This window comes from Salmo salar, chromosome ssa12 (genome assembly GCF_905237065.1).
Source record: "Salmo salar chromosome ssa12, Ssal_v3.1, whole genome shotgun sequence".
Taxonomy (NCBI): domain Eukaryota; kingdom Metazoa; phylum Chordata; class Actinopteri; order Salmoniformes; family Salmonidae; genus Salmo; species Salmo salar.
In genome coordinates this window covers 92,579,563-92,596,197 of record NC_059453.1, presented here as the reverse complement: position 1 = coordinate 92,596,197, position 16,635 = coordinate 92,579,563, and the positions used below count along the sequence as shown (strand labels likewise).

Sequence of the window (16,635 nt, the reverse complement as noted above, 5' to 3'; positions counted from 1 at the left end):
CACAATTATTGCTGCTGTGATGTCACACTGTGGTATTTCACCCAGTTGGAGTTAATCAAAATTGGATTGGTTTTCAAATTCTTTGTGGGTCTATCTTTCTCTCTCCTCCCTGTGGGATACCTCCCTCTCTCTTTCTCTCTCTCTCTCTCTCTCTCTCTCTCTCTCTCTTCTTCCTGTGGGATACCTCACTCTCTCCTCTTATCTCTCTCTCATCTCTCTCCTCCCTGTGGGATACCTCCCTCTCTCCTTTCATCTCTCTCTCATCTCTCTCTCCTCCCTGTGGGATACCTCCTTCTCTCCTCTCATCTCTCTCTCTCCTCCCTGTGGGATACCTCCCTCCCTCTCTCCTCTCATCTCTCTCTCTCCTCCCTGTGGGATACCTCCCTCCCTCCTCTTTCTCTATCTCTCTATCCCTATCTCTCACTCTCTCTCTCTCTCTCTCTCTTTCCTCTCTGTATGATACCTCCTCTCTCCCTCTCTCACTCGCTCACTCTCTCTCGCTCTCTCTCACTCTCAATTCAAAGGGCTTCATTGGCATGGGAAACACATGTTTACATTGCCAAAGCAAATGGAATAGGCAAAGAACAAAAGTGAAATAAACAAGTACATTTTTTTTAAACATTACACTCACAAAAGTTTTAAAATAATATAGATACTTCAAATGTTATATTATTGGCTATGTAACAATATGCATGTAGTTGAATTATGAAATGGAAAATAAATATATTGTAGGATGTATTGGCAGTGTTGTTTGTGCTCCACTGCCCTTTTGTCATGGCAACGGGCCACACATCTTGCTGCTATGATTACATGCTGTGGTATTTCGCCCTAACAGATATGGGAGTTTATAAATGTTTGATTTGTTTTCAATTTCTTTGTGGGTCTGTGTGATCTGTGGGAAATATGTGTCTCTAATATGGTCATACATTTGTCAGGAGGTTAGGAAGTGTATCTCAGTTTCCACCTCATATTGTGGGCAGTGTGTACATAGGCTGTTTTCTCTCGAGAGCCAGGTCTGCCTACGGCGGCCTTTTTCAATAGCAAGACTATGATTACTGAGTCCATACAGAGTCAAGGATTTTCTTAGAAGGCCCTACTTGCCTTGTCTCTCAGATCGTTCACAGCCTTGTGGAAGTTACCTATGGTGTTAATGTTTAGGTCGAGGTAGGGCAACAGTGTCTAGATAGAATTTGTATATTATTTTTGTCTTACTGAGATTTACTGTCAGGGCCCAAGTCTGACAGAATCTGTGCAGAAGATCTAGGTGCTGCTGTAGGACCTCCTTGGTTGGGGACAGAAACACCAGATAATCTGCAAACAGTCAGATCTTTGAGTCCAGTAAGGTGAGGCTGGGTGCTGCAGACTGCTCTAGTGCCCTTGCTCAGGACATTGTTTTCACTGAGGAAATGTTGGAGGCTGCTGTTGATGATACTGCAAAGGATTTTTCTGAGATTGCTGTTGACGTATATTCCACGGTATTTATTGGGGTCAAATTCGGCTCCACTTTTGGTGATTGGGGTGATCAGGCCTTGGTTCCAAATATTAGGGAAGATGCCTCTCTCTCTCTCTCTCTCTCTCTCTTTTCTCTCTCTCTCTCTCTCTCTCCCTCTTCCACCTGTGGGATACCATCCTCTCTCCTCTCCCTCTCCCCCTCTCTCTCTCCCTCTCTCTGGCAGGAAGTTTGGTCCCAGTGATGTACTGGGCCGTTCGCACTACCCTCTGTAGCGCCTTACAGTCAGATGCCGAGCAGTTGCCATACCAGGTGGTGATGCAACCGGTCAGGATGCTCTCGATGGTGCAGCTGTAGAACCTTTTGAAGATCTGAGGCCAAATCTTTTCAGTCTCCTAATGGGAAAAAGTTTTTGTCGTGCCCTCTTCACGACTGTCTTGGTATGTTTGGACCATGATAGTTCGTTGGTGATGTGGACACATTTTGTACACTAAGTGTATTTCTCACATTATGGTGTTGATGTGTAAGTTATATTATGTGTTGAGTCTGGTATCACCCTTGATCTCCGAATGAGTAAACACCCCCATCCCTCTCTCCCCGTAAGTACTTGATCTCTGAACCCCCTCACCCTTTACCACATCTCCCCCTCACCCTCTCCCACACCTCCCCCTCCATAGTGCATGGTAGATCAAAGAGAGGGTGGCTTGAGAGTGGAAGAAAGAGAGAGAGAGAGATTAAGGTGTGGAGAAAATTGATTATAGAGAGAAATATTTAGAAAAAGGAGAGAGCAGGGAACGAGGGGTGGATGAAAAGATTTAGAAGAAAGGAAAGTGTGCAGAGATTCTGGATGATGAAGAGAGGGGTAAGAGAGAGAGAGAGAGAGAGAGAGAGAGTAGCAGCAGTGTACCATAACATACCGATGTGCATTATTTAAAACCCTGCAGATTACTCTGCCCTGCTTCACAATCTAGCTCATCTCTCTACTTCATACAGGCTGTCACACGCTGACTGGCAGAATGACAGGCAGCAGCAGCCACACAGAGAGACACACACACAGCTCTCTCCTCTGACATCTGTATCAAAGTGAGCTGTAGCTGGCTGCCTGTTGTGAGTGTAATGTTAGCTGTTAATTTTTTATTGTTTATTGTCACTTGCTTTGGCAGAGAGAGAGAGAGAGAGAGAGAGAGACAGTCAATTCAACTAAATATATAGTTATGAACACGTCCTGATTACATTGGGGTTAGTTATTCATTGTAGTGATAGGAAGGGATCATTTGAGCCTAGTTGTTATAATGAGCTGACTTCAGAAATTCAGATGCCTAATATTAACAAACGGACGATTTGACAGACAAAAAAACAATCAGACTGATAGGCAGACAAGTAGATGGAGAGTCTCAGCTGGCCCTTAATGTTAGATAGGACTGTATCCTTCTGTTAGATAGGACTGTATCCTTCTGTTAGATAGGACTGTATCCCTGTGTTAGATTCGTTATAGAACCCATTGCAATTTATGGTGTGAGGTCTGGGGTCCGCTCACCAACCAAGAATTCACAAGATGGGAAGCGATTCCCGAACCTTCCATAACAAAGCCATCATTCACAGGGAAATGAACCTAGAGAAGTGTCCCCTCAGCAAGCTGGTCCTGGGGCTCTGCGGAGTCTGTTTGTGTTTGTGAACAGAGCCCCAGAACTGTTGCTGGCTGCCTGTTGTGAGCGTAATGTTTACTGTTCATCTTTTATTGTTTATTTGACTTCTGTTTATTATCTATTTCACTTGCTTTGGCAACGTTAACATATGTTTCCTATGCCAATAAAGCCCCTTAAATTGAATTGTGAGAGAGAGAGAGAGAGAGAGAGAGAGAGAGAGAGAGAGAGAGAGAGAGAGAGAGAGAGAGAGAGAGAGAGAGAGAGAGAGAGAGAGAGAGAAGCACTTACTGTCCTTGCTTTGAAACAGAACCTTCTAGACCCAACGATTGGAACTTGCTAAAATATTAACGTGTGATGCATCATCACAAAAACAATGTGCTAAAAAATCTACTGTGTGTTTATGAGAGAACGTGTTCCTGTTTTCCATTCAGTTGATATTAAAGCCTGCTTGAGTTGGTATTTGGTGCAGGGAAGAGTGATGAAACAGATACAAGCACATCACAGGCGTGTTGAATAGCCGTTCAAATTTCATATGCAGACACACACTCAGACATACACTTACACGCGTACACACACACACACACACACACACACACACACACACACACACACACACACACACACACACACTGAACTGTGGTGGTGTCTAGGGATGTTAGGTTGCTAGGCAACAAGATGGTGGTGTCCTAGAAAAAAGTTATGCATGGAATTCTGGGATGGCTGTGGGATGCGGGATGGGTTCAACACACACACACACACACACACACACACACACAACACACACACACACACACACACACACACACACACACACACTGCTGTATTTATCACGGTTAATGGTTTACTACAAGTTAGCCTAATCTACCGTTCTTTTCCGATTTCACCTCCTCAGTATCACTACACATGTTAACATGGTATCAATCAGAACTGACATGGAATCTATTGTACCAATTATGCAAACTTGGGTTCAAATCCTATTTGAGATATTTCAACTGCAAGATGGGCAGTGTTTGCACTTTTGTGACAATAGTATTGGTTCATCGTATCTGGCGAACTCAAATCAAGCCCATATGAAGTATTTTGAATTATTTTAAAGAGTATGAAAACCCAGATCTTTCAGTCATTAGTGTAGTGTTGATGTTAATGTTAGCAGTGTCCAGTGGAAGGTCTGGTGGGGTCGTTACACCATCTGGTCTGACTGGCACAAGGTCAGCTTACATCTCCCAGTCCCTCTCTGTCTGAGCTCTGGGAACATGGGCCTCAAAACATGTAGTCTGGTAGAGTTAAAGGACTATATACTGGAACACAGCTGTAGTCTGGTAGAGTTATAGGACTATATACTGGAACACAGCTGTAGTCTGGTAGAGTTATAGGACTATATACTGGAACACAGCTGTAGTCTGGAAGAGTTATAGGACTATATACTGGAACACAGCTGTAGTCTGGTAGAGTTATAGGACTATATACTGGAACACAGCTGTAGTCTGGTAGAGTTATAGGACTATATACTGGAACACAGCTGTAGTCTGGAAGAGTTATAGGACTATATACTGGAACACAGCTGTAGTCTGGTAGAGTTATAGGACTATATACTGGAACACAGCTGTAGTCTGGAAGAGTTATAGGACTATATACTGGAACACAGCTGTAGTCTGGTAGAGTTATAGGACTATATACTGGAACACAGCTGTAGTCTGGTAGAGTTATAGGACTATATACTGGAACACAGCTGTAGTCTGGTAGAGTTATAGGACTATATACTGGAACACAGCTGTGTGTGGGTGTATGTTCATTGTTTAGTCAATAATCTTGCTGTTGTCTCTCACAGTTTATTTCTCATTTTATCTCTTTTTTTTTCTTCTCTGCTACAGAAATAGATGAAGACCGTCTTCCGAACCAGCTATACAAGGTAATTAACTGTGTCCTTTGTATGGAATGTGTTAACGGAGAAATAATTAGTAACTAAAAACCATTGGTGGTTCAAAAGCACTGCATCACAGTGCTGAGGTGTCACTACAGCCTGGGGTTCGATCCGGCTGTGACCGGGAACCCCAAAGGACGACGGACTCACAATTGGCCCAGCGCCGTCCGGTGTAGGGGAGGGTTTGGCTGGTGGGACTTTCCTTGGCTGATTGTGCTGTAGCGACTCCTTGTGACAGAGCCTGGCGCCTGCAAGCTGATTCCGTTTGTCAGTTGAATGGTGGTGCGGCTGAAATCCGGGTTAACAGAGCAGTGTGATAAAAAACAAGTAGCCGGCCAGGAGGGTCACGTTTCAGAGGACACTTGACTCGACCTTCGCCTGTCCTGAGCCCATTGAGAAGTAGCAGAGATGAGCCGAGGGACCTAATTTGGGGACAAAACGGGCTAAAACAATATGGTTGTGGGCCATACCACCTTGAACACATCTGTTCAGGGTCGGGCATTGTTATCTGACTACATGGCTCACCTTACTGATCTCTGTTGACAGGCCGCCTTGTTGAACTCTCCCAGGCAGAGGAGGAAGGGAGCAAGAGCCACGCCCACTATGAAAGGTAAGATAAAATAGCTTAGAAATGTAGAGAAGGTGACACATCAAGTGTGCATCAACATAATGTCATTTCAGACAGGCTCCTTTATACAATAAACACGGGACTTTCTTCAATGTAATAATCTGTTAGTCTGCCCAAAAATGTTTTAATTGTTTCCTCAGTGTGGCACTCTCTTCAGTTCCCGAAATAATAAAACAAATCAACCTTTTAAGGGAGTGGCTACTGATAGTTTCTCTGAGGAGACGGTGTCCAAGATCCACGTTATATATTCAGATTCAGTTCCCACTCTATTCCAAAACGGAACATAAAACTCCTTCAGCTGGAACCAAAATATCCTTCTCCTTCTGCAGAACAATCCTTTCTGAAACCTTTGTTCTGAGACTAGTTTGATAGTTTCTTTGAGACCAGAGCGTATATTCAACGCCCACACACCATAACATGGGCTGAGTCACTCATTGCAAGCAGATTGAACTGTAATGAGTGTGGTTAAGAAGGCTGTGCTGGTTGATTAGAGCTAATGAAAAGTACTGCTGATGCTCTTCACCTATCTAACCGTGTTATGACTTCATAATACCATTTATTAGAACTATGACACATGATTTGTCAACATTGACTTTGACTCCTGCACCTGTAATTGTATATTCCTCCGTCACTCCACTATCCCCTCCCTCCCTCCCTCCCTCCACTATCCCCTCCCTCCCTCCTTCCTCGCCTCTCTCACTCCCTCCCTCCACTATCCCCACTCCCTCCCTCCCTCCCTCCACTATCCCCACTCCCTCCCTCCCTCCTCGCCTCCCTCCCTCCCTCCTCGCCTCCCTCCCTCCTCGCCTCTCTCCCTCCCTCCCTCCACTATCCCCGCCTCCCTCCCTCCCTCCTCGCCTCCCTCCCTCCCTCCCCGCCTCCCTCCCTCCACTATCCCCACTCCCTCCCTCCTCGCCTCCCTCCCTCCTCGCCTCCCTCCCTTCCTCCTCGCCTCTCTCCCTCCCTCCACTATCCCCCGCCTCCCTCCCTTTCCTCGCCTCCCTCCCTCCCTCCCTCCACTATCCCCACTCCCTCCCTCCCTCCATCTCCCCCCCTCCCTCCCTCCTCCCTCCCTCCCTCCCTCCCTCCTCGCCTCCCCCTCCCTCCCTCCCCCCCTCCCTCCCTCCTCGCCTCCCTCCCTCCCTCCCCCTCCCTCCCTCCACTATCCCCACTCCCTCCCTCCTCGCCTCCCTCCCTCCTCGCCTCCCTCCCTTCCTCCTCGCCTCTCTCCCTCCCTCCACTATCCCCGCCTCCCTCCCTTTCCTCGCCTCCCTCCCTCCCTCCTCGCCTCCCTCCCTCCACTATCCCCCCCTCCCTCCCTCCCTCCCTCCCTCCCTCCCTCCTCACCTCTCTCCCTCCCTCCACTATCCCCGCCTCCCTCCCTTTCCTCGCCTCCCTCCCTCCCTCCCCCTCCCTCCCTCCCTCCCTCCCTCCCTCCCTCCCTCCTCGCCTCCCTCCCTCCCTCCCTCCTCGCCTCCCTCCCTCCCTCCTCGCCTCTCTCCCTCCCTCCCTCCACTATCCCCACTCCCTCCCTCCCTCCACTATCCCTCCCTCCCTCCCTCCTCACCTCTCTCCCTCCCTACAGAGTTACAGTTCATGGTAGACCACCAGTTGTATAAACAGCAGCAGCAGCAGCAGCAGGGTGGAGGTGAGATGAGATTGTTTCCTAGGTTCCTTTCCTTTTTCTTTTCCCTGGCCAATGTGCTTTCCTTTCTGCATTACTTGTTCTTTAGGGAGATAGGCTCCATTACTGTTCAGCTCTTACACTCCTACTTACACTTATGGAAATTGGCCTCTATGGATAGGGCTAAATGTAAATGTTCCCCACAGAAGAACTATAAAAAAATCATATGGTAGCAATTGAAAGAGTTTGGATATTATGGGACAATTATTAGACCAAAGTTGAGGCCATAACAGATCACCTGACACAAGACTGAATCCAAAACATTACACTGTTGATTTGATGTGCATTTTATATTTACTGTACTTTTTCACAGCGTTTGTTGATAACGACATCTGAAAACACTCTGGATGCATTCAGTAACGTCATTTTAATACACTTTTAGGACTCAAGGAAGTGACTTCTCCTTCACTTTTTTTAAATTTAGCTCTCTTAGCTTTGCTATTGAGGGGCGGCAGGTAGCCTAGTTGTTAGAGCGTTGGGCCAGTAACCGAAAGGTTGCTCGGATCTAATCCGTATGGTAGTATGGCAGTAGGTTCCTGTGTGTATCAAGAATGGTCCACCACGCACTTAAACTGAAATTAGACGAAGTATTAGAATTTTACCAACCACAAAATGGCGGAGCGATTTCACCATATTGCATCTTTAAGTGCCTTTGAACTGGGTATGGTAGTACCCAGGCACACGGGTTTGAGTGTGTCCAGAACTGCAACGCTGCTGGGTTTTTCCCATGTGTACCAAGAATGGTCCACCACCCAAAGGACATCCAGCCAACTTGACACAACTGTAGGAAACATTGGAGTCAACATTGGGCAGCATCCCTGTGGAACGCTTTCAACACCTTGTAGAGTCCATGCCCTGACGAATTGAGGCTGTTCTGAGGGCAAAAGGGGAGGTGAAACTTAATATTAGGAAAGTGTTGTTAATGTTTTGTACACTCAGTGTAAATTGCAATCTAGGTCAAGTGGGCATCATTTGAAAGATTATTCTATTACCAATATGGCTAGCTAAGTTATAAAATACAATCTTAGAGTGTTAGGCTTTGAAAAGTCCCTTCAGACAAACAGATTGGAAATGTGGGTGCACGTAGAAGGGAGACATGAGTGCATTCAGGTGTGTGTGTTCCTTGGCTAGTTTTCTTCACAATTTGAGGAACACAGGCTCGTTGTGTTCAGGACAACCCAGGCTATAACACATGTCATCCTTGTAACTGTACATCAAACACAGTGATCATGACCATTGATACTGTGAATGACATGAGTCTTATGAGATGGAAATGGGATGTGCACATTTGGACTCACGGGTGTTTGGTTTGCTTGTACGACATCAACGCTGTATTTATTATAATCCTCAACTTCTCGTCTTTCAGAACACATGAACTACTCTCAATTTACAGTATTTTCCCTCCCTCATACAACAACAAATGTTCAAAAGTATCCCAATTAGTGGGAGGGATGGGGAGCATCTTCATGTGGCGCGATGCTCAAATTTCTAATGGCTGTCCGTCAAAACCTATCCAGCGCTATGAGGAGGTGAACCTGAGCTCTGACGTCATGTATAGCATGCTACTGTAATGTCACCGCGTTCCAATTTAGGCATGAATCTGTCATTTTCAACCCGTATACAGGGTGACGGGCTGTGAGTGGAAAGGGCTATGCACCTGGTGACGTAAAAAAACTGCTGTTATAAAAATGGCTTTCTGAAATACATTTGCCTGATTGACTGAATGATTGATTGATTGCACAGAAATGTGTTTTTTCACAAGCTCCATATATATATATATATAACACAATATATAGGTGTAGAAGATGAACGTATATGATAATATTCCAGGTGATGAGTGTTCCTCAGAGAGCTGTCTGTCTGACAGACCCAGCCCGGACGCTCTGCCCAACGGGGAGGAGGAGGAGGAGCTACCGGAGGATGAGGAGGCCTGGGGAACCGAGGACAAGGTCACTGCAGAGGCCTTCGAGAAGCTGCGCTGCCAGATGGAGGGTAAGGATGGAGGAATGGGATAAAGGGAGAGAGAGATATGGAGAGATAGGGAGAGAGATGTAGAGAAAGATAGGAGATATAGGGAGATAGACATAGTGTGTAGAGAGAGAGTAAAAGGTAGGTAATAAATGGGAAAATTACATGCAGTCCTGGCAACAGTGCTCACCTCCTACCTTGCCAACTGCTTTAAATTCAGCAGTAAAATAAACCCTTGAGTCGTCCCTGCTGAGTCTGGATGGAGTCAGATCTACTAGATAGAGTTGTCCCTGCTGAGTCTGGATGGAGTCAGATCTACTAGATAGAGTCGTCCCTGCTGAGTCTGGATGGAGTCAGATCTACTAGATAGAGTCGTCCCTGCTGAGTCTAGAACTCATGGTGTAGGAGGTGGATACAGTCAGACAGGATGGAACTCATGGTGTAGGAGGTGGATACAGTCAGACAGGATGGAACTCATGGTGTAGGAGGTGGATACAGTCAGACAGGATGGAACTCATGGTGTAGGAGGTGGATACAGTCAGACAGGATGAAACTCATGGTGTAGGAGGTGGATACAGCCAGACAGGATGGAACTCATGGTGTAGAAGGTGGATACAGCCAGACAGGATGGAACTCATGGTGTAGGAGGTGGATACAGCCAGACAGGATGGAACTCATGGTGTAGGAGGTGGATACAGCCAGACAGGATGGAACCCATGGTGTAGGAGGTGGATACAGTCAGACAGGATGGAACTCATGGTGTAGGAGGTGGATAAAGCCAGACAGGATGGAACTCATGGTGTAGGAGGTGGATACAGTCAGACAGGATGGAACTCATAGTGTAGGGGCTGGGCTCAGTCAGACAGGATGGAACTCATGGTGTAAGGGCTGGATACAGTCAGACAGGATGGAACTCAGTGTAGGGGCTGGGCTCAGTCAGACAGGATGGAACTCATAGTGTAGGGGCTGGGCTCAGTCAGACAGGATGGAACTCATGGTTTAAGGGCTGGATACAGTCAGACAGGATGGAACTCATAGTGTAGGGGCTGGGCTCAGTCAGACAGGATGGAACTCATAGTGTAGGGGCTGGGCTCAGTCAGACAGGATGGAACTCATGGTGTAAGGGCTGGATACAGTCAGACAGGATGGAACTCATAGTGTAGGGGCTGGATACAGTCAGACAGGGTGGAACTCATAGTGTAGGGGCTGGGCTCAGTCAGACAGGATGGAACTCATAGTGTAGGGGCTGGGCTCAGTCAGACAGGATAGAGTCTACCTTCCTCCTGCATGTCTGGTGTACAGGTCAGACAGGTCAGACAGGTCAGACATACTACTCTGCTGGACTACCCTGATCTCACCTTTACTATTCCAGCTAGTATATTTTTAGATTTGACACCAATGTTGCCGTACCAGCAAATCAAAGAAAATTAAACTTAAAAAATAATTGTCATCAAAGTCCTGTCTTCCTGGAACAAAGTTTATGCTGGCCCTTCTTACGCAACATGTCAGTGTTACACTCAAAGTGAAATTTATAATCAATTACTGTTTCAAGATACTTGGAATCTACAGTGTCTACCAGCTGGCCCTTGATGACAGTGTTCTGAGGGGTAAAGCGTTGATGCCTGAATTCAAATCTGTCATAAGAATGCACTGTCACAGCAACGGACAACATCATCAACAACAGGGCCATGGACAGTTTCATCAGCATTAAGGAGACTAACTGTTACAGAGTCGTCCGCAATCTTCAGGAACCAGCTATTCATCAGTGTGCAGGAAATATACGAGTACTAAGTGGACAAATATCTAGCCTTATCTTACTGATCGATCTCTCTCTCTCTCTCTCTTCCTGTGTGTGTGCGTAAGTGTCCAATATGTCAGCTGCAGACACAACAGCTGCGTCCACAACGAGTCCACTGGCAGAGAAGAAAATGAACAAACCCAGCCAAGCAAAACAAGACAAGTAAAACAGCCTACACAGCAATCTGGCATGCATCCTAAGTGGCACCCTATTCCCTAGCTATGAAGTGTACTCCTTTTGATCAGAGTAGTGCTCTATATAGGGAATAGGGTGCCACTTGGAACGCATATCCTGATGTTCAATAAGTAACTTAGACAGACAGATGACAGACAATGACTGACCATCCTTTTGACAGACAGACTTACGGCTGAATTCAATATGTATCACAGAGGTATCGCGGAAGATCCGCATAAAAATGCAAATTCATTGGTATAAAATACTACTTTAGAGTTTTTGGAGGTATCTGTACTTTACTTTACTATATATATTTTTGACAACTTTTACTTTTACTCCACTACATTGCTAAAGAAAATCATGTACTTTTTACTCCATACCTTTTCCCTGACACCTGGAAGTACTCGTTACATTTTCAATGCTTAGCAGGACAGGAAAATGGTCCAATTTACACACTTATTAAGAAAACATCCCAGGTCATCCCTACTGCTTCTGATCTGGCGGACTCACTAAACACAAATGCTTTGTTTGTAAATGATGTTCGAGCGTTGGAGTGTGCCCCTGGCTATCTGTAAAAAAATATATACATATATATTATTGTGCTGTCTGGTTAGCTTAATATAAGGAATGTGAAATAATTTATATTTTAGCAATTACATTTACTTTTGATACTTAAGTATATTTAAAACCAAATACTTTTAGACTTTTACTTAAGTAGTATTTTACTGGGTGACTTTCACTTTTACTTGAGTCATTTTCTATTAAGGTATTTTTACTTCTACTCAAGTATGACAATTGGGTACATTGTTCACCACTGTGTAAAGGTAATTTCTGATTGAGCCAACATGTGCAGTGTTTACCGTGAATGCAGTCTCTGCGACCACGGGAACATTGCCTTTAATTATCAATGGTTGTCAAGTCTGCTCCCGCTCTCCCTCTCTGGCACTCGACGACGCCAGGCTACCCATTATTACGCACACCTGTCACCATCATTACGCGCATCAGCGCTCATTGGACTCACCTGGACTCCATCACTTTGTTGATTGCCCCTTCTATATCTGTCTGTTCCTCAGTTTGTTCCCCATGTCAGCATTATTAATGTCGTTATTTTTTCCCGTCCAGACGCGGGTCCGTGTTCTGTTTCATGTCCGTTGTTTATTAAATGTGCACTCCCTGTACTTGCTTCTCGTCTCCCAGCGTCTGTCCTTACAATGGTGCTATAAAGCAGATCTTCATCGCTACGGATGGAATAGAACCCCTTCTGTAGCTACGGAGCTATCAGGGTATCTGTCTGGCCGGGCCTTATACCATGCAGGTGGAAACAACAATGTGGCTACTACTTACATTAGGTCCAAAATGCTACAGTACCAGTCAAACGTTTTGACACACCTACTCATTCCAGGGTTTTTCTTTATTTTAACTATTTTCTAGACTGTAGAATAATAGTGAAGACATCAAAACTATGAAATAACACATATGGAATCATGTAGTAACCAAAAAAAGTGTTAAACAAAATCTAAATATATTTTATATTTGAGATTCTTCAAAAGTAGCCACCCTTTGCCTTGACAGCTTTGCATTCTCTTGGCAAACCCTGGAATGAGTAAAACATTCTGTAATATGAAGTTTCAAACCAGGACAGGATATACGTACTTGGCTATATTTCATGCAAAGTGTTGTTTTTTTTGTATACACAAACTGTAGCAGCCTACCACTCCCATGTCTAATATGCCTCCTGCATAAAACTCATGAATCCAAATATTGTTAATTGTTATTGTTGTAATTTTTTATTGGTTTATGAATTGTTAATTACTATAATTAAGATATTTATAAGATTGCTTTGCTGTTTTAGACATTCTGTCCTGGACTCTTGAAAAACAAGCAGTAGTCTTGGTTGGCTAACAGAGATCCTAAACAACAACAACATAACAGGATATCTATTTTTATGAGTCACGGGGCAGTCAGAAGTTGCCTCACAAATGACAAAAGTAGTGCGCTATATAGGGAATAGGGTACCATTTGTGATGCATCCAGGGAATCATCTCTGATACAATTTGGAACTGAGATCAGTCTCTGTCCATGTGAATCTCTAAAGTCTAAAATGACAGATAAGGGACCTTTCATTGGACAGAAAGACTCTGGCTGAACTTTGACCTTCTAAACTAAAACAACATTGACTACTGACATACCACTCATGCACGGCACGACTTGTACTGTACACCCCCTTAGTACTGTGCTAAACACAGTACATACATCTAACCACAGTTTTTTTGTTCAGTACTTAATGTGTATACAATAACAACGTCCAGAAATGTACGGAACTCATTTCATCTTTAGAAATTATATTTATTTTCTACAGGATTGATCCCATACTCTGATATGGCATTAGGCCTATGATTGGGTGACATTTTAAACTACAGATGTAGGATTTTAAGTTGATCACCCTGTTGCAGGAGATCTTTCCTGCATTGCAGGACATGTAATAATTGTAGAGTATTTGAGGTTTCAAAAGGCTTCTGAAGTTTGTAATTTCCACTTTGAGATTTTAGACTTGATTTTTCCTCACGAAAGTGTATCAACCCCTACAAAAAAATGACAATTAATTATATTTATAATAATTCACATTTAGCAAACAGGCTTAAATGAAGATTCTACACCTGTATTGAGCTGTTGACAGCTACTGTTCAGTGTCATCATGTCCTTTTGTTTAGAGACTGGATCTTTATTCCATGTTCTATATGTATAGTACACAGCAAATGAACCACGTGCAAATTAAAGATGTCTACAGAATTATAATGTCTACAGAGAGATTGGTTTTCCAATTATTTAGCACTGAACACTAATGAACACATTTCTTAACAATTTTTGATGGAAACATACATTATACTGTATTTATTTTATTTTCTCAGTTATAAATGATGGTATATAATACAAATGAATCTATATCAGCATTTTGGGTCAACTTTATTTGTTTGAATTGATAATGATTACATGTGTAATCTAATGGCTCTATTCAATCTGTATCTCCGAGATTCAACGTTACAGCGTGATTGAAATTCAAAGGCAATGTTCCCACGTTAGGGGAGACTGCATTCAACCAGAAACGCTGCATACGGTATGTCGGCTTAATCAGGAATTACCTTTACATTTCTATCCGCAATCTGTAATGCTTCAGCGATGCAGATGGAATAGAGCCCTAAAATTATTTATTTGATACAATAAAGTGTCGATGTTAAAGAAGTGTCTGTTTTACTTTTTTTTTAAAACATCCATATTAACTGTATAAATTGTTCTTATCAGTAAGAACCACCAATAGCAGGCCTTAATACAGTAAGAACCACCAATAGGAGGCCTTAATACAGTAAGAACCACCAATAGGAGGCCTTAATACAGTAAGAACCACCAATAGCAGGCCTTAATACAGTAAGAACCACCAATAGCAGGCCTTAATACAGTAAGAACCACCAATAGGAGGCCTTAATACAGTAAGAACCACCAATAGCAGGCCTTAATACAGTAAGAACCACCAATAGCAGGCCTTAATACAGTAAGAACCACCAATAGGAGGCCTTAATACAGTAAGAACCACCAATAGGAGGCCTTAATACAGTAAGAACCACCAATAGGAGGCCTTAATACAGTAAGAACCACCAATAGGAGGCCTTAATACAGTAAGAACCACCAATAGGAGGCCTTAATACAGTAAGAACCACCAATAGCAGGCCTTAATACAGTAAGAACCACCAATAGGAGGCCTTAATACAGTAAGAACCACCAATAGCAGGCCTTAATACAGTAAGAACCACCAATAGCAGGCCTTAATACAGTAAGAACCACCAATAGCAGGCCTTAATACAGTAAGAACCACCAATAGCAGGCCTTAATACAGTAAGAACCACCAATAGCAGGCCTTAATACAGTAAGAACCACCAATAGCAGGCCTTAATACAGTAAGAACCACCAATAGCAGGCCTTAATACAGTAAGAACCACCAATAGCAGGCCTTAATACAGTAAGAACCACCAATAGCAGGCCTTAATACAGTAAGAACCACCAATAGCAGGCCTTAATACAGTAAGAACCACCAATAGCAGGCCTTAATACAGTAAGAACCACCAATAGGAGGCCTTAATACAGTAAGAACCACCAATAGGAGGCCTTAATACAGTAAGAACCACCAATAGCAGGCCTTAATACAGTAAGAACCACCAATAGGAGGCCTTAATACAGTAAGAACCACCAATAGGAGGCCTTAATACAGTAAGAACCACCAATAGCAGGCCTTAATACAGTAAGAACCACCAATAGCAGGCCTTAATACAGTAAGAACCACCAATAGGAGGCCTTAATACAGTAAGAACCACCAATAGCAGGCCAAGAAGGTGTTGGTCTCAACTGGAACCCTATTCCCTTTAAAGTGTACTAATTTGACCGTGACCCATGAGGCTCTGGTCAAAAGTAGTGCACTATAAAGGGAATAGGGTGCCATGTGGTAATGCAATAGGGTGCCATTTTGGACACACACAATATAGCTGTGACATTAGTGTTGCGTCACTGACCTATAGTGTTGAGTAAGGTTGACTTGTATTACAACCCTAAAATAGACCGTTCAGCTTATCAATTATTCAATAGACGTAGAGCTATGAGCATAAAACACATAAATATTTCAAAACGTGACTGGTTATCACCAAAGTATTTCATAATAGCACTGTAGCCCTGTTCAGTTTTTCCCCCTTTTACTGGAGGACCAGTGAACTGGACTCTGCTGAAGGACTGGCCTGATATCTCAGCCTGGTCCCAGATCTGCAGTGATTCAACCAACTCCTCTGACTGTTACTGTTTGTCATGCCCTTGACGTACAGTGTCCATATCAGGACGGCCTCAGAATCACAACATTCAAGATACAAATCTGGCACAGTATGTTAGTCCTGGTCTGCTAGTCAGAGGAGTTGACTAATGATCCGGGACAATGGCTACTAACATACAGTGTATTCAGTATAGTTTACACTTCAAATTCTTTGGACAGCAGATGAAGAATCAGATGAAGAATCACTTTTTTGTTTTTACATTTCATGTGAATATTAAAATGGTACATCCAAATCTCCTCAGTGGAATGGTAGAATATAAAGCAGTAGAAACTCTTTATCTTGTTGTACTTCTGTACTTTACATCTCCCATCAACAACAACAGTCACAACATATCTCCAGAATTGTACTACCCTCTAACATTGCCCATATTACATTTAACATACATGTTACCCATGCTACCCATATTACCCCTGCTACCAATGTTACCCATGTTACCCATGTTACCCATGTTACCCCTGTTACCCATGTTACCCATGTTACCCATGCTACCCATATTAC

The 16,635-nt window shown here is 43.8% G+C and overlaps 1 protein-coding gene across 1 annotated transcript in view; it reads left to right on the top strand.

The window, feature by feature from the left end:
• LOC106566152 (protein phosphatase 1 regulatory subunit 1A) overlaps positions 1–14,069 on the top strand; it is a 42,885-nt gene extending 28,816 nt beyond the window's left edge. The window contains exons 3-7 of the mRNA XM_014134008.2: positions 4,968–5,005; positions 5,564–5,627; positions 7,231–7,293; positions 9,160–9,321; positions 11,161–14,069. Coding sequence (XP_013989483.1) covers positions 4,968–5,005; positions 5,564–5,627; positions 7,231–7,293; positions 9,160–9,321; positions 11,161–11,261 — 428 coding nt within the window. The 3' untranslated portion in view covers positions 11,262–14,069. The remainder of the gene's footprint in view (positions 1–4,967; positions 5,006–5,563; positions 5,628–7,230; positions 7,294–9,159; positions 9,322–11,160) is intronic.
• Positions 14,070–16,635: the final 2,566 nt, after the last annotated feature.